The following is a 17991-nucleotide window of genomic DNA, read 5'->3' as shown; positions in this document are numbered from 1 at the left end:
GGGATCACGGATGTTTTGCATTTGAACAAATCTCGCTTTCTCCCTTAGACTGGGCCACCCGAGGAGAGAGGTCCCATCACCCAGGACTCCTCACAGGGAATCCCATCCGTTCCTTTCTCCTCTAGACGCCCCTCTTCTCCCGGCCCCGCCTGCAGCTCCTCCCCCCACACTCCTTCCGGGCCCTGCGGGGCCCGCAGGCTCAGTATTCAGAGAGGCCTCAGCGCTCAGTCTCACGCCAGACGACTAAACCGCCGTTCCGGAAAAGAAAGGCCACACCTCGCGGGATCTGGGGTCCCTAAGCGCGCGCCGGCGTGGGGGCGGGGTCGGGAGCAGAGGCGCCACGCCCGGAACGGCAAGCCCCGCCCCTGTCCCCGCCCCTCCCCGCCCCGCCGCCAAGGCTTGGCGCGCGACGCCCACTCCAGGCGCAGCTCCTGCGCCCTATTTGGTCATTGGGGGGCAGGCAGCGGTGGGGTGGGACGTGCGCAGCGGAAGGGGACGCTGAGCGGGCTCCAAGTGCGCATCTGGGCCGCTATCGCCACCTCAGTTGGGGACGTACGAGGCCGCCGCTTCCTGCCCTCGGAACAATGGGACGGGGCGCGCGAGGTGTTTGGGCCGCGCTGCTCCTGGGGACGCTGCAGGTGCTGGCGCTGCTGGGGGCCGCCTTGGACCCCGTGGGTAAGTGGCTGTGGGGGTCTCCTGCCCGGTCCTGGGAGAGCGCGCGCTGCCGAGGCGTGGGTTTCCAAGTTGCGATCTTGTACGGAAAGTTCTGCCTGTCTCTGAACTGCACGTACGGGGCGGACTCGAGGTGACCGGATGGGGTGGAGGAAGCTGAGGCGGGGACGGGTCTCCCACTCGCCTTGGGGGCGCCAGCTGACCAAGTTGCCTTTTTGTCTGGACGCGGCGGCGGGCGCGGGCCGGCCGGGGTGCGGGTGACCTGTTGAGTTACCCGAGGGGCGGGCCTTCGGCAGGGGGCTCCAGTTGGTTTTTTGTAGCCTTTCCCTTAGGCTAGTTAATGTTTCTTGTGTTCGAGTTTATCTAAGGCTTCCGTTTGTAAATAAAGTTAGGCGATTTGAAAAATATGTCTACCGATTCCTGCGGAAACATGTCTCCCAGTTAGTTGGGAACTGTTGGGGCGTCTCCCAGGCATTTCATTTGTGTGATACTAACCAAATGACTTAAAGAGTCGTTGGGTCCCCCAGAAGCGTAAAGTTCGTCGTAGGGGCTAATGTAGCTGGTTGGGAACGTTTCGGAAGCGCGCCCTGCTCTCGTGGCGCAGGTGAGGCTTGGGCCCGGGTGGGGCTCCCTCCGCCCCCGGTGCGCCCCGGGCCCCGGCCTGGCGCGGCTAGGCTGCGCACCCTTGAGATCGCACCAGTCCCGGGAACCTCACGACGTGGTCAGTAAGGTCCACAACAAAATAATGTGGACACTTCTGGGTAGGGGTAGATTTGTTTCCCTTTATACCTTTGGCTATTTGAAGACTATCTTTTTATTTTTAAAAGTCTCTTTTGAATGAGGCCAGGAAACTGGGATTTGCTGGGCAAAGACTTGTTTTCTGGACTGTTATGAAATCCGGGTCACGGGTGTTATATTACTTGTATCTAGCAAATGAAAAGGCAATTTGCAAGTCTAGGCAATTGAGGGCCAGCACCTGATTTTGCTAGAATAATCTCGGTGAATTAAATGAGAATTTTTGTTTTGGTGAATTTTTTTTTGTTTGTTTACTTGTGACAGCCTGGCTTTGAAGATCAGGTTTATGGATCATTTAAGAAAGAAATGGTCGCAGTGGCTTACATCTGTAACCCTAGCACACTGGGAGGCCAGGCGAGTGGACTGTTTGAGCGCAGAAGTTTGAGACTAGACTTTCAAGGAGTGAAGCTCGTCTCTGCTAAAAATAGAGAAATTAGCCGGGCGTGGTTTCCACGCTTGTAGTTCCAGCTTTGTGGGAGACTGAGGAGGGAGGATCACTTGAGCCCAGGAGTTTGAGGTTGCTGTGAGCTATGACGCCAACGCACTCTAGCCCAAGCAACAGAAATGAGACACTGTCTTAAAGAAAAAAGAGAAAGGAGTTGGTAAAAATTATGTTTTAGTGCTAATTTCAAACTGAGTGCCCTTATTTTTCTTTCTTTTGCTCTCATAACACAGGTTTTTGTTTGGCTTATTTTCGATACTCAATGTTCTGTTTATTACTTGATGTCTCACCAGAAGTTAGTGCTATTTGGAAAACTTGAAATGCTCTACTAAAGATGAGCCCTGAGTTAATGAACTGGTATAACCAACACAGGTGGAATCCACTTCTATAGACTGTGATGTTACCTTGAAACTAGACTAAAAGAAGGTTCAGTAGAAGATCTTAAAGAGCAAGTACCTGTTACCCTTGTCTTCATTCACACACACACAGCGTAATCTGTAAAGTATCATTACAAAGTGTATGATCGAATACAGTCATTTTTCTGTACTGATTAACGATCATACTAAAACTCACATAGCTAATTATTCCCGTTGCATTTCCTGTGTACCCAACACTCTACTTACTAATTGAGGTTCATAAATCATCCATTGGATTCTCACAGTGTTATCCTGGTTTTATAGATGAGTAAGCTGAGGCTTAGAAGTAAGCTAACTTCTTCAAAGTAAGACCACTGATAGATATTTGATTTCAGATCAGAATCCCAATCCTCCACCATTTCACCACTAAGCCATGTAAGATGATGTTGGCTCTTACAGTAGATAATGCTTTTATTCCACAATGCTGCCATTGTCTAGAATATTATGGGAGAAGGGAAAACATTGAAATTCTGCTTTTAAAATATTCATGGTCTGCTGCAGAGTATTATAAACATCAGTTTGAGGAGGGGAGAGACTATGACTAAGCTAGCAAAATCAGCAGACAGATTTTATGGTAGTCTAATGAGAGACTCGGAGTAAGATGGGAGGGGAGGCTCTGGTCCTTACTCTTGGTGGCAGGTGACAGAAACCCACCTCGAACAACCTAGGGGAAAGAAGGGACTTCATGGACCCTTGTAACAGAAAAATCCAAGGATCGAGGTAGCTTGGAAATGACTGTATTCAAGGGTTCAAATAGATTGCCTAGAAATTGAGGAATCATTGCACTAGAGTGACAATAGAAGGCAGACAACAACAGGCTTTTGCAGCAGTCCAGGTAAAAGATGATGGTGAGTGTTAATGGAGATTGTATGGGGGGGGGGGGATTCTAGATCTGTGTGGAGGGTGGAGCGAGGAAGAGCATGGAATCAAAGCGTTACCTCTTAGTGTGAGTGTTGAGCAACTGGTAATGCAACAGGTGGGAAGATTTGGGGAGGAGCAGGTTTAAAGAAAGTCAACAGTTCCATCTTGGCACTCACATCTATAGCCTTTGGAAGAAAACGGCGTGGTCCAAATCCAGACTTCGCCTTTATTGGTTGGGTGGTCTTCACTAGGCCTCAGTACCTGTGGATATAAAATGGTACTCCTGTCTCAGAATTGTTAGGAGGGTCAGATGATTTAATGCAGATGAACGTGCTCCCCACAGGCCTGGCAGGTGGTAAGCACTTCATGACTATGGCTAAATAGTGCGGCTAAATATATCTGTGTAGGCTGTTGATTTCTTTCCTTTCCTTTCCTTTTTCCTTGTTTTGTCCTATCCTGTCACTCTATGGCCTGGGCTACAGTGCGGTGGCATTATCTTAGCTCACTGCAATGTCAAACTCCTGCCTCAGCCTCCTAAGTAGCTGGGACTATGGGTGTGCACCACCACTCCCAGATAATTTTGCTATTTTATGTAAAGATGAAGTCTCCCTCTTGGCTTAGGCTGGGACTCTGTTCTTTTTCAAGTTTAATCTTATGCTATATCCTTTTGTGATAAATGTATCTAGTCCCATCAAGAGGAAGAAATTTGCACAAGCAGGAAAGTGCTCTTTCAAAGTTTTTATTGCTTTTCTTTATACCTTGAGGGGTCATTTTCAAAATTTTCTTTTTTAAGTAGGAGAGGGTTTTTCTTTGCAAAAAGTAAATAGTACACAGAGTACACTCTGGGAGGTCAAGGCAGGTAAATTGCCTGAGCTCAGGAGTTGAAGATCAGCCTGAGTAAGAATGAGACCTTTCCTCTACTAAAAATAGAAAAACTAGCCAGGCATTCTGATGCACCCCTGTAGTCCCAGCTACTCAGGAGACTGAGGCAAGAGGATCACTTGAGCCCTCGAGTTTGAGGTTGCTGTGAGCTCTGATGCTGCAGCACTCAACTCCAGGGTGACAAACTCTGTCTCAATAAACAAAAAAAAGAACAGTAAATAGTAATACACTTGCTCCCTTCTCATGTGGTGCATGTATTTAATCTCCATTGTTCAAAAGACTCAAGGCGAATGAACCCCTCCAGAAAATTGCTTAAGTGGGGCATGAAATATTCTTAATTTTTTTTCTAAATCTTAAAATGTTAGTTAAAAAGTTAAAAGAATCATACTGAGAAGGCTTGGAATTAAATATGAAAATCCATGGCTCGGCGCCTGTGGCTCAAGCGGCTAAGGCACCAGCCCCACATACACCAGAGCTGTTGGATTCGAATCCAGCCCAGTCCTGCCAAACAACAATGACGGCTACAACCAAAAATGGCTGGGTGTTGTGGCAGGCGCCTGTAGTCCCAGCGACTTGGGGGGCTGAGGCAAGAGAATCGCTTGAGCCCAGGAGTTGGAGGTTGCTGTAAGCTGTGATGCCACAGCACTCTACCCAGGGTGACAGCTTGAGGCTCTGTCTCAAAAAAAAAAAAAAAAAAAAGAAAAGAAAATCCTATCCACTTCATCCCTCCTTTGTATGAAGTTAGAGACCTCCATGGAGAGGGGCCCTCCAGAAATGGTCTACTCCACTCAGAAGAGCAGAAATTGGGTCATCCATCACCAGTTGCTGAACTTTGGCAGAGCTGTTAGACTCGGTGATGGCCTGTAGTAATACTGTGTGTGTGTTACATAAAGTAGAGGTTTTTTTTTTTGTGATTTTTGGCCCGGGCTGGGTTTGAACCCGCCACCTCTGGCATATGGGACCAGCGCCCTACTCCTTGAGCCACATGCGCCGCCCAAAGTAGAGGTTTTCTGTCTTAAAAACTGAATAGTACACTTCCATATGACTGACAGCTTCAAGGTACCTTTTTGTTTCTTTGTTTGTTTGTTTGTTTTTGTGATAGTCTCTGCTGCGTCCGACCTCACAGCCACTTCACATGCCTGGGCTCGAGCCATCTTCCTGCCTCACCTCCCAAGTAGCTGGGCCTATGGGACTATAGCCCCCTGCCCCCAGGCACTCGGCTGATTTTTTTTTTTTGTTTTTTTTTTAGTGGAGACAGGCTTTCACTCTTGTTCAAGGCTAGTCTTGAGCTGCTGAGCTCAAATGAGCCTCCCGCCTCAGCCTTATAGGCTTGAGCCACTGCACACGGCCTCGAGGTACTTTTCCCAGCAGCATCGGCAAAAGTACAACTTCTCCGGAATAACTACCCTCCCATAGCACCCCTTCCAAGGGCAGAAAGGAACGTATTGCCACTGTTTTTAGTTAAATACTAAATGTTCTTTCATAACTGGGTATTTCTTTATTTTTATAGCATCTAGAAATGAAGAGGCTCCCAGGTCTCTGCAGAACTCCAGTGCTAACTCGACAGGTGAGTTTAAAAAGGTTCAAAAAACAAGATTTTCATCTGCTTAGTGCGCCTAGAGTAATAACCAGGAAAGCACCCGTGAGCTGGTAGCCTGACCTGTCTTAACCATCTGTGAACTCAGCCCTGCAGACCACCCCGAGGACTGCTCATGATAGGCAAGTATTAAGGACAGTTCACTGGATTGGTTGTCTTTCTCAGGCTAGCAAAGATGTGAATAAATCCTAAAACCGTGAGCATGTTGGTATTTCGTATCATGAATTTGTGAAGCACAGCTTTAGATGTTCTGGGTCTGACTGTAGCTATGAAATATGAATACAGAAGTCTGCAGGCCTTGCTGAGGAAACAAGTCCTAATCTGGTGGGTCACAGCAACCTTAATATGCCTGGGCCAACTCTAAGAAGACCCTCCTTCATCTCAACTGTCAGTCAGATGTCAGCCTGCCTTGTTGCTCCTCTGTAGAAACAGGCTGATGTCATCCTGTAGCAAACATCAAGGCATGTTTCTGGTGAGCAATACTTAATTTCTTACTACTATTTTTTTTTTTTTGTAGAGACAGAGTCTCACTTTATGGCCCTCGGTAGAGTGCCGTGGCCTCACACAGCTCACAGCAACCTCCAATGCCTGGGCTTAAGCGATTCTCTTGCCTCAGCCTCCCGAGTAGCTGGGACTACAGGCGCCCACCGCAACGCCCGGCTATTTTTTGGTTGCAGTTTGGCCGGGGCCGGGTTTGAACCCGCCACCCTCGGTATATGGGGCCGGCGCCTTATTGACTGAGCCACAGGCGCCGCCCAATTTCTTACTACTCTTACTCATCAGAGTTGATTGAGGTGGAAAGTAGAGGAAGGTATGCCGATCCTATCACTCATTTTCTTTTATTTAGTGGATACCGTTTAGTGGATACCGATTAAGTCTAAGGTGTTGACACATTCTAGGTTCTAAGGATGCAAAATGGACCAGGCCCTGACTTCTTGGATTTTTCTTTGGCTCTTTCTTTTGTATTATTGTAGTAAAATGTACATCACATAAAATGTATAATTTCAACCATTTTTAAATGCACAGTTGAGTGGCGTTAAGTACACGCACATCTGTGTGCAGCTCTGCGGAGCTCGTGTGGCCGTGGACGTCTGAACACTCCACGTTGACTGCTGTGCTTTCAGGTCTCTCCCTGTCCCACTGTGGAGCTCGTGTGGCCGTGGACGTCTGAGCATCCACGCTGACTGCTGTGCTTTCAGGTCTCTCCCTGTCCCACTGGTGTCTGGTGGTACGATAGGAGGATATAGTTTTATTCCAGTTTCAGTAATTCTACAGAAAAATTTCTAACTGGGGAAAAACTACATGGACTATCCCAAAATGTAATAGTGGTGGTTATCATTGGGGGTAGTTGTGGGAGGGTTTTATTTTTAAAATATTTTATTAGGCTAATTGGTGTTTTTTACTGTTGGCCTTTATTGAATCTAATTCTGTACAGTAGTGCATGAACTTTTAACTTGGGATGTACCAAGTGGGTAGAAGAAAGGTAAAGGTAACCATAGCATTCACCCCAGCCCCCGTTGATGGAATGCCAGCGACTGTTAAGACATCTTCACAGTGCTGAGGGGGAGGCATTGTTTCTGTTTTATACACAGGGAAAGTGAAACTCAGAGTGGTTATGAAATGCCCAGGATCACATGGCAGTAAGTGCCATGTTCCGGATTTGAACCCAATTGCATTTTAAATTCCTTTAGCACACACCTGAAATTGTGGTGTGCTTTTCACTGAAGAAATACCAGCCCTGACATCCACCAGTGATTATAAAGTCAAGCCAGTGTCTCCAGGGCAGCGTCAGAGCTGACGAGCTGCAGATGCTCCTGCTGGCACAGGAAAATGTATTGAGAAAGAAAAGAAAGCATTGCCTTAAATTTTCCAAAGACAGGAGAACATACAACTATTTAGGATGTTTTTTGGTGAATGTGTAACACGTCTCATAACTGTTACAGTCTTTGAATCTTGAAAACCCTCATGAAATATGTTGAACTTATATATATATATATATATATTTATCTTTAATTTTCTATTTTCTTTAAATTTCAGATTAAGGGACAAACGATTAGGTTACAATGTTTGCATTTGTTAGGTGAGGTCCCTGTTGTCGTTGTCGCCCTCAGTAGAGTGCTGTGGCGTCGCCCTCACCCAGACTGTGCCATTTACCCTTACGTTGTGCACCTTAGGTGAGAGTGCACCAGTCCCCCTCCCTCCCCCTCCCAACATGAAGTAAATTGAGTTTTCGTCTTGTGTGGATGTGTGTTAGTTTGTCTGCTGGTTTCATAGAATTTGTGTGTGTGTGTATATATTTTTGGAGACAGAGTCTCACTATGTTGCCCTGGGTAGAGTGCTGTGGCGTCACAGCTCACAGCAACCTCAAACTCTTGGGCTTAAGTGATTCTCTTGCCTCCGCCTCTTGAGTAGCCCGGCTATTTTTGGTTGCAGTTGTCATTGTTGTTTGGCAGGCCTGGGCTGGGTTCAAACCCACCAGCTCCAGTGTATGTGCTGGTGCCCTAGCTGCTGAGCTACAGGCACTGAGCATATATATATTTTTTTTTTTTTTTTTTTTTTTTTTGAGACCGAGTCTCACTATGTCGCCCTCAGTAGAGTAGTGTGGTGTCACAGCTCACAGCAACCTCAAACTCTTGCACTTAAGTGATTCTCTTGCCTCAGCTTCCTGAGTACAGGTGTCCACCACAACGCCCGGCTATTTTTTTGTTGTAGTTGTTATCATTGTTTGGCAGGCCTGGGTGGATTCGAACCCACAAACTCTGATGTGTGTGGCTGGCACCCTAACCACTGAGCTATACGCGCCAAGCCAGAATTTGTATATTTTTATAGGACATGATGTTTAACTTTTTGTTTGTGAGACATGGTCCTCTCTGCTGCCCAGGCTAAGTGCAGCAGCAGCATCACAGCTCACGCAGCCTCAAACTCCTGGGCTTGAGACATTCTTCTGTCTCTGTCTCCTGGGCAGCTGGCATTACAGCTGTGTGCTACCATGTCTGGATAATTTGTCTATTATAGAGTTGGGGTCTTGATTGTGCTCAGGCTGGTCTCAAACTCCTGGCCCCAAGTTATCTTCCCACCTTGGCCTCCCAAAGTGCTAAAATTACAGGTGTGAGCCTCCGTGCCCAGCTCAACTTTGTCTTTTATAGTAATGTAGATAGACCCTACCAGTTATTGAAACTTTTTTGAACATATTTTTTGCCAATTTATTTGGTATTATCTAGCACAGTGTATCTGGTGCCAATCCTAATAGGAAAATAGCATCTTTCTTTGGCACCCCCCCATTATAATATGTATTCCAGGAATGTACTTTAGAAAAAGGGGGGGTCCTGCCTGTAATACCACATAGGACATGGGCACTTGTCACTTTTATGGGACTTGCTGCATTGGATTCAGCAAATCTTTTTTCTCTTGTTTGTTTTAGTCTCTAAGTTTTATTGAGAGTGGGATCTAGAATTTATTCATCCTAATTCTGTGCCAAATACATAATTTTCTATGCAAAATTATGTATGTTTTGGTTGGTTGAACTGAATTGTGGAACCACATGCATATTTTGTAATTGGTGACTTGCCTAGTCAAAGCACTGCTATATAGTTGGGTGTTTTTTTTGTTTGTTTTCAATTTTAAGATTCTGTATCTAAATCCACGAGATATTGGTCTCTAACTTTACTTTCTTATAATGGCTTTTTTGGGTATCAAGGTTGTGCTGGCCTCAGAATATGAATTAGAAAAATCCCACATTTCTTTCTCTAGGAAAGTATATAAAAGCTTGCTTTTCTTTGTTTCTTAAAAATTTAGAATAACTGCAGTGAAGCCATCTGTTTCTAGGATTTCTTTATAGGTAGGTTTTCTTTTTTTTTTTTTTTTTCTTGTAGAGATAGAGTCTCACTGTACCGCCCTCCGGTAGAGTGCCGTGGTGTCACACGGCTCACAGCAATCTCTAACTCCTGGGCTTACGCGATTCTCTTGCCTCAGCCTCCCGAGCAGCTGGGACTACAGGCGCCCCCCACAACGCCCGGCTATTTTTTTGTTGCAGTTCGGCCGGGGCTGGGTTTGAACCCGCCACCCTTGGCATATGGGGCCGGCGCCCTACTCACTGAGCCACAGGCGCCGCCCCCTTTTTTTTTTTTTTTTTTTTTGTGGTTTTTGGCCGGGGCTGGGTTTGAACCTGCCACCTCCGACATATGGGACTGGCGCTCTACTCCTTTGAGCCACAGGCACCGCCAAAGGTTTAATTTTATCTGCAGACATGGCAGGGATCACCACAGTTTTGAGCACATGGACCCGGTTTGGGCTGAGATTTCTGCAAAAGAGGGCAGTAGAAATTTGGGAACAGTTTATTCAGATAATTCTATATTCCAATTCAGATAATTCTGTATTCCAGTTTTGTCCCCAATTACAATGCAGTTAACATATTCCATTACCACCTTCTGTTTATATTGGACGAAATGTTTTATGTATGAAAGGAATCTTAGATGAAGACTGCCTACGAGGTATCTTTAAGATAGGAGCCAGTTGGCAAATGGTATTAGATACAGATAAAAATACTGATTTTTTTTTTTTTTTTTTACTGGAGATTTAATGTAATAAAGATTTCCTTAACTATTATGAACTTAACTTGTTTATACTTGAAATGCTTCAACTCCTCAGAGACTGTTAATTGTATTCAACTCATGTTTTTGAGATTGCATCTGAAAATTGCTGGTAATTTTTAACATCTGATTTTGCTTCAGGGAATGTAGCGTGGGAAAATCATGCAATATTGTGTTTTTTTTACTCAGCGAACAGATACTTGTTTGAACTGCCCTCTGTTAGTCGTTGTTTTGGGCACAAAGCATGAAGTAGTAAATAAAACAAAGGCAACCCTGCTGTCAGGAAGTTTACATCAGCTGGGTGGTGGCTCCTGCCTGTGATCCCAACACTCTGGGAGGCTGAAAAGGGTGGGATGCCTGAGCTCAGGAGTTCAAGACCGGCTCAGCACCTGTGGCTTAAGCGGCTAAGGCACCAGCCACATACACCAGAGCTGGCGGATTTGAATCCAGCCTGGGCCCCCCAAACAACAATGATGGCTGCAACTAAAAAATAGCTGGGCGTTGTGGCAGGCACCTGTAGTCCCAGCTACTTGGGAGGTGGAGGCAACAGAATCGCTTGAGCCCGGAGTTGGAGGTTGCTGTGAGCTGTGATGCCATGGCTTGAGGCTCTGTCCCAAAAAAAAAAAAAGGAGTTCAAGACCAACCTGAGCAAGAACGAGACCCCGTCTCTAAAATTAGCTGGGCATTATGGGAGCCTGTAGTCCTAGCTAAGAGAATCATGTGAGCCCAAGAGTTGGAGGTTGCTGTGAGCTATGGTGCGATGGAACTTTACCTAGGGTGAGAGTCTATCTCAAAAATAAAGAAAAAGAGAAAGAGGGAAGGAGAAAGAGAAAAGTTTATATCCAGGTGGAGAGATACAGACTGTGAGGAGGTAAGCAACTAAAGATGACTTTGGATTGTGATTAAAAAATAAACAGGGTAGGGCAGCGCCTGTGGCTCAGTGAGCAGGGCGCCGGCCCCATATACTGAGGGTGGCGGGTTCAAACCCAGTCCCGGCCAAACCGCAACAAAAAATAAATAAATAAAAAAATAAACAGGGTGGGTGGCGCCTATGGCTCAGTGAGTAGGGCACTGGCCCCGAATACCGAGGGTGGCGGGTTCAAACCCAGCCCTGGCTGAACTGGAACCAAAAAATAGCCGGGCATTGTGGCGGGCGCCTGTAGTCCCAGCTGCTCGGGAGGCTGAGGCAGGAGAATCACAGAAGCCCAAGAGCTGGAGGTTGCTCTGAGTCCTGTGACATCATGGCACTCTACCGAGGACGGTAAAGTGAGACTCTGTCTCTACAAAAATAAAAGAAAATAAAATAAACAGGGTAAAATACCTATTGTCTACCTGCTCAGATAAACAGGGTTAGTAGAGAATGCCTAGAGAAGGGCTGCTTGAGATTGGCTGATCAAGGAAGACCAGACCTCTGAGCTGGGATCATCTGAGCTGAGGCCTGCATGACAGGAGGAGGCCGCCTGCAGATGCTGGGGAGGTGCTTTCCAAGCAGAAGTCCAGAGCAGGAGTGAGCCTTTTGTGTCCAAGGGACGTAGGTCACTGCGGCCAACACGGCAGTGAGTGGTGTCTGTACTGCAGCTACTTCATTACATACAGAAAATTAGGAGAGAAATAGGATGTTTAAAGTCTAAGAATTGACTTTTCGAGACACCAAAAAAAAAAAAAACCAACCAGAGCAGGTTCTGGAAGAAGAGGCCAGAGCTGTGGATGATGGCAAGTTAGTTAACTTCCTAGGGCTTTCATTTTCCTTCCTGTGGGGATTAGCTCTTCAAGCATTAAAGTTCTAGAATGATCCTAAGCCACTTGTACTTTGCTACTCTACCCTCCCAAGACAGCAGCTGCAGACGGGAATGTCCGCTGCCTGGCATCTCCATCCTCAGTGTAGTGAGACCCTCGGGGGAATGCTTCCAGTTCAGATCAAGAGCTAGCTGCTGCTGGAACATTCAACATCCTAAAGTTTTCATCGTTTTCAGGGTTAGAGATGGGGCCTGTTGTGTGAATCCTGGGAAATTGCGAGTGGAATGGTGGGAGCAAGAAGGGAAGGTCTTGATGAATGGGGATTAGAAGAGAGAAATAGTGGGGGAGTCTGCAAACAACGCATGCAAGAATCCCAGGAACCCTGTGCCAAACAGCAACAGAAGTAAGAAAAAACAAGGTTTGGGGCTTTTGTTGACGCTTGTTTTTCCTGCTTTTGAAAAGAACCCCCCACCCCCCAAAAGTAGACTTCTCTTTTCTTCAGGCAGAAAAATCAACTGCCACACTCCTGATTCCTGCTGTCTTTTGCTAATGCTTGTAGAGGGTCTGGCACACAGTGGGTTGACTTTTGAATTCTAGTTTGAATAGGTGAGTAGACTCAGTGGGGCTTAAATATTTGGCACTTCTGTCTTACTATTTCCTTTTAATTAACTACTCCGTTTTCACAGCTGGCAGGCTTGCTCTGGACTCTTCATTGATGATTTACCCATCATGTTGAAAACAAAGGGTTCTCAAGAGTAATTTTTCCCAGATGGGTAAAGCTCTTAGGAAGAGACTTTGTCGGACATTAATGGCTGGAGTTAAGCAGTAATAGGGACCGGACTTTAACAACTTGACTCTTAATCTTTTTGCTTGTCTGTGTCTTTTTCCCCCCTTAATAATGTAAGTTTTCTTTAAAAGTTATTAAATGTAGAATGTAAATGTCTTAACACAATAACTAAGAAAATGCCAGGAAGGTTATGTTAACCAGTGTGATGAAAATGTGTCAAACGGTCTACAAAACCAGTATATGGTGCCCCATGATCGTATTAATGTACACAGCTATGATTTAATAATAAAAAAATTATTATAGGCACTCGTAGCTCAGTGGTTATGGTGCTGGCCACATGCACTGAGGCTGGTGGGTTTGAACCCGGCCCAGGCCAGCTAAACAGCAAAGACAACTGCAACAAAAAATAGCCGAGCGCCTGTAGTCCCAGCTACTCAGGAGGCTGTGATGGGCGCTTGTAGTCCCAGCTACTCAGGAGGCTGAGGCAAGAGAATCGTTTAAGCCCAAGAATTGGAGCTTGCCGTGAGCTGTGACTTCATCGCTCTCTACAGAGGGCGACATAGTGAGACTTTGTCTCAAAAATAATAATAAAATAAAACAATAAAAATTATTATAAAATTAATGCATACATATAAATTCAAATGGTAACATGAAAACATAAAATGCAAAATACCAGTTTTCCTCGAGTTACATTTCTTTATAGAGAGTTGAGACTATTTTCCTATTGGCTTTCAGGGTCTTTATTTTTTATTTTATAAACTACTTCATTGAGGCGTAATTCATGTACCCATATAATTTAATTTATACAAATTGAAACTCATATCAAGTGTACAATCCAGTGGTTTTAGTATTTTCCCAGATGTGTGCAGCCATCACCGTAGTTCATTTTAGAACATTGTCATCACCTCTAAAAACAACCCTGGGCTGGGCGGCGCCTGTGGCTCAAAGGAGTAGGGCGCTGTCCCCCATATGCTGCAGGTGGCGGATTCAAACCCAGCCCCAGCCAAAAACTGCAAAAAACAACAAAAAACAAAAACAAACCCCAAAACCCACTGTGCTTTCTAGTTACCACCCTCTTCCTTACTCCAAGCTTTAAGCAACCACTCACCTGCTTTTTTTTTTTTTTTTTTGGTAGAGACAGAGTCTCACTTTATGGCCCTCGGTAGAGTGCCATGGCCTCACACAGCTCACAGCAACCTCCAAATCCTTGGGCTTAGGCGATTCTCTTGACTCAGCCTCCCGAGTAGCTGGGACTACAGGCGCCTGCCACAACGCCCGGCTATTTTTTGGTTGCAGTTTGGCCGGGGCCGGGTTCGAACCCATCACCCTTGGCATATTGGGCCGGCGCCCTACCGACTGAGCCACAGGCGCCACCCCATCACCTGCTTTTTGTTTCCATAAAGTCCTGGACTTTCAGATGAGTGGAATCATGAGTATGTGGTCGTTTGTTTCACTTAATGTTCATCCAAGTTGTAGATGTATCAGAATTTTATTCTTGTTATGTCCAAACATATCATTTTATGGATATATCATGTCTGTTTATCCATTGATAGACATTTGAGATATTTCTCAAAAGAAACCATGAATGGCCAACAGATAGTGGGAAATGCTCAACCCCATCAGTAGTCAGGGAAATGCAGATTAAAACCATAATGTGGGGTGGTGCCTGTGTGGCTCAGTCAGTAAGGCGCCGGCCCCATATACCAAGGGTGGCGGGTTCAAATCTGGCCCTGACTGAACCGCAACCAAAAAATAGCCGGGCGTTGTGGCAGGCGCCTGTAGTCCCAGCTACTCGGGAGGCTGAGGCAAGAGAATCGCCTAAGCCCAGGAGTTGGAGGTTGCTGTGAGCTGTGTGATGCCATGGCACTCTACCTGAGGGCCATAAAGTGAAACTCTGTCTTTACCAAAAAAAAAAAAAAAAAAAAAAGAAAAACCATAATGTGATGTCATCTCACACGTGTCAAAACCACTGGCATCAAAAGGACATGAGTGAGCAGGACCTGTGGCTCAGTGGGTAGGGCACTGGCCCCATATACCAAGGGTGGCGGGTTCGAACCCGGCCCCAGCCAAATGCAACAAAAAATAGCCGGGAATTGTGATGGGTACCATGTAGTCCCAGCCACTCGGGAGGCTGAGGCAAGAGAATCACCTAAGCCCAGGAGTTGAAGGTTGCTGTGAGTTGTGACGCCACAGCACTCTACCGAGGGCAGTAAAGTGAGACTCTGTCTCTAGAAAAAAGACAAGCGTTGGTGAGGAGATGGGGTCGGGGGAACCCTTGTGCACTTTGAACACTGTTGGTGGAAATGTAAATTAGTACAGCCATCATGGAAAACTGCATAGGGGTTCCTCAAAAATATAAAAATAGAACTACTATATGACCCAGCAATCCTACTGCTGGGTGCTTAACGCAAAAGACTTGAAATCAGTCTGTCAAAGAGGCATCTACACTCCCGTGTTCATTGCCGCCCGAGTCATATTAGCCAAGTTATAGAATTGATCAGAGTGTGGCCAGCAGATGAATAGATACAGGAAACAGCTTATGTACACAGTGGGATAACTATTCAGCCTTATAAGAAAGTTATGCCATTTGTGACAACACGGATGGAATTAGACAATATTATGTTCAGTGAAATAAGCCAGACATGGAAGGACCTGTAGTGCGTGCTGTCACGACGAGCGATCTTGAACACTCGAACTCCAGCTGAGAGTAGAAAGGTGGTTACCAGAGGTGGGGGTGGAGAGACGGTAGGAAAACCTCAGGAATTTCTTTCCTTTTTTTATTTTTTTTTTTGTAGTTCTTTTCAGCATAGTGAATATAGTTAATAGTATTATTATACATTTCAAAATGTATGCTCTTAAGTTTGCATAGCGACTTTTGGGAAAAAAATAAAAATAAAAATTGCTGCCTGGGTGTGGTGATTCTTGCTTGTAATCCCAGCACTCTGGGAGGCCAAAACTGGAGGATTGCTTGAGTTCAGGAGTTTAAAACCAGCCTGAGCAAAGGGAGCCCCCGTCTTTACTAAAAAATAGAGAGAAATTAGTCAGGAGTCATGGCAGGTGCCTGTATCCCAGCTACTCAGGAGGCTGGGGCAGGAGGATCGCTTGAGCCCAGGGTTCTGAGGTTGCTGTGAACTAGGCTGAGTCCCTGGCACTCTAGCCTGGGCAACAGTGAGCTTGCAAAAAAAAAAAAAAAAAAAGTGCTGTGAATAAATTTTAAAAGTTGTTAGAAAAAAAGTTTTTTTTTTTTTTTTTTTTTGTAGAGACAGAGTCTCACTGCACCGCCCTCGGGTAGAGTGCCGCGGCGTCACACGGTTCACAGCAACCTCCAACTCCTGGGCTTAGGCGATTCTCTTGCCTCAGCCTCCCGAGTATCTGGGACCACAGGTGCCCGCCACAACGCCTGGCTATTCTTTTGCTGCAGTTCGGCCGGGGCTGGGTTTGAACCCGCCACCCTCGGCACGTGGGGCTGGTGCCCCGCTCACTGAGCCACAGGCGCTACCCAGAAAAAAAATTTTTTAAGTAATGGATATGTTAATTATCATGATTTAATTATTTCATGTGTATTTATAAATCATAACATCATTTTATACCCCATAAGCATATACAGTTGTAATGCGTTCATTATAACTTGAAAAACAAAATTCCCACCACAGAAAGATGTATAAGGTCATGCATGTTACTTAGCTTGAGTTAAGCCGGTCCACAGCATGTGCATATATGGAAACATCATGATGTATGCTATAAATTTATAAGTATAATTTTTTAAAAAACCAATGTATTCCATCAACTATTGTACGTTAGTTTTTTTATTTTTTAAACTGAGACTTAACCATGGGAACTAACTCTTCTACAAAACATGTCATTTTGGTCATGTCTTTATGGCATGCAAACAGCTGGTTGAAAAGTGATGATTTCAGTCTGTTACCTGACTGTTCAGGGAGAACTGGTTTGACTACTTTTTTTCACTCCGTGGTGAATCTGATTGACTAGGTTTAGTGGCTCCACCCCCATACACGTTCAGTATGCGTATTATGTCCTATTGGGGCTAATACACATACAAAGAAAAAAATAAATGCTTTGCTATTAAGTGAACGTGGGCAAGTAACTTAATCTCTCTGCCTCAACCTCTGTAAAGTAGAGCTGATAGTAGTAAAATAGCTCTGTCTTGGGGCCAGTGATGTAACATGTAAAGCATGTGCCTTTAATGGCAACTGGCACAAACTGAGATGCGTTAAAAGTGTGTTCCTCCTTGCCCTCTATCTACAGCTGTCTGTGTTGGTCCTTCCTGTGTCTGCCCTCTCTGCCACAGGGCCTTTACACATACTGGTCTTGCTGCATGAGGAGAGAGCTCTTACAGCCCATCTCTGCCTTTGCCTGGCTAACACATATTTAGCCTTCAGACTGCTGCTCAAGCTTCTCTTCCTTGGGAAACAGCCCTGGACTTCCAGGCCTCTGACTGGGGGCAACGGCCTTCAGAGGACTTTGTGGTTTACATTTGTTTGTATAATGCTTTATCTAAGTCTGCCTCCCCAGCTGCTGATTTCGCTCACCACCACACCCCAGTGCCCAGCACAGCACTTCTGTTGAAACAGTAAATGGTAACTGAATGCTAAGGGGAGAGTGAACCAACTTGTGCTCTTGCTGCCCCAGTCTTTGTTGTGAGATTAATCTGGAACCCTTCACTCAGAATAAAAAATCACCTATGGTAAGAGAGAATAGGGCTTAAAAGTTAGTGGGAGAGCGGCTGTAGTTTTATTCTGTGTCATCATAACTCTGTTTTCATTGTCTTTTTGTTTCCATAAAGATAAAGCCCCTGAGACCAGAAAAGGCCTTGATGCAGGCAGGGGTGTGGGGAAGGAGTCCGGCTGGGCGATTCAGAAGGTCGGGGAGGACTCTGCCTCCACCCCTGCGGGTGGGTCTTCCTGCTGAATAGGCTGTTGCAAATCCTAAAGTGATTTGGGCCTGAGCCTTTTTGGCAAGTTGGGATCAGGTGACACAGGGAAGAGGTGTTGGGAGGCGGGGAGTGCTGCATTCCCTCAGGGAGTTTGGATTTGATTGTAATGTAGCAGGAAGCCATTGGAGCATTTGAGGGGGTAAGCACATGACTGGGTATTTCAAAGAGCAAGCATAGTAACCTGTTACAGGGGTCCAGCGGGCCAGGTGGCAGTGGTGGAGATGAGAGATTTTGCTCATGGATTGAGTGTGACAGGTGA

At 45.7% G+C, this 17991-nt stretch overlaps 1 protein-coding gene across 1 annotated transcript in view; it reads left to right on the top strand.

The window, feature by feature from the left end:
* Positions 1 to 330: 330 nt before the first annotated feature.
* TMEM123 (transmembrane protein 123) overlaps positions 331 to 17991 on the top strand; it is a 48245-nt gene continuing 30584 nt past the window's right edge. Inside the window, exons 1-2 of the mRNA XM_053560148.1 lie at positions 331 to 675; positions 5579 to 5635. Of these exons, the coding sequence (XP_053416123.1) occupies positions 585 to 675; positions 5579 to 5635 (148 nt within the window). The 5' untranslated portion in view covers positions 331 to 584. The remainder of the gene's footprint in view (positions 676 to 5578; positions 5636 to 17991) is intronic.

The sequence above is a fragment of the Nycticebus coucang genome, chromosome 14, assembly GCF_027406575.1.
Source record: "Nycticebus coucang isolate mNycCou1 chromosome 14, mNycCou1.pri, whole genome shotgun sequence".
NCBI lineage: Eukaryota > Metazoa > Chordata > Mammalia > Primates > Lorisidae > Nycticebus > Nycticebus coucang.
Note: the sequence above shows the minus strand (reverse complement) of the source record. Positions and strands in the feature narration are given on the sequence as shown.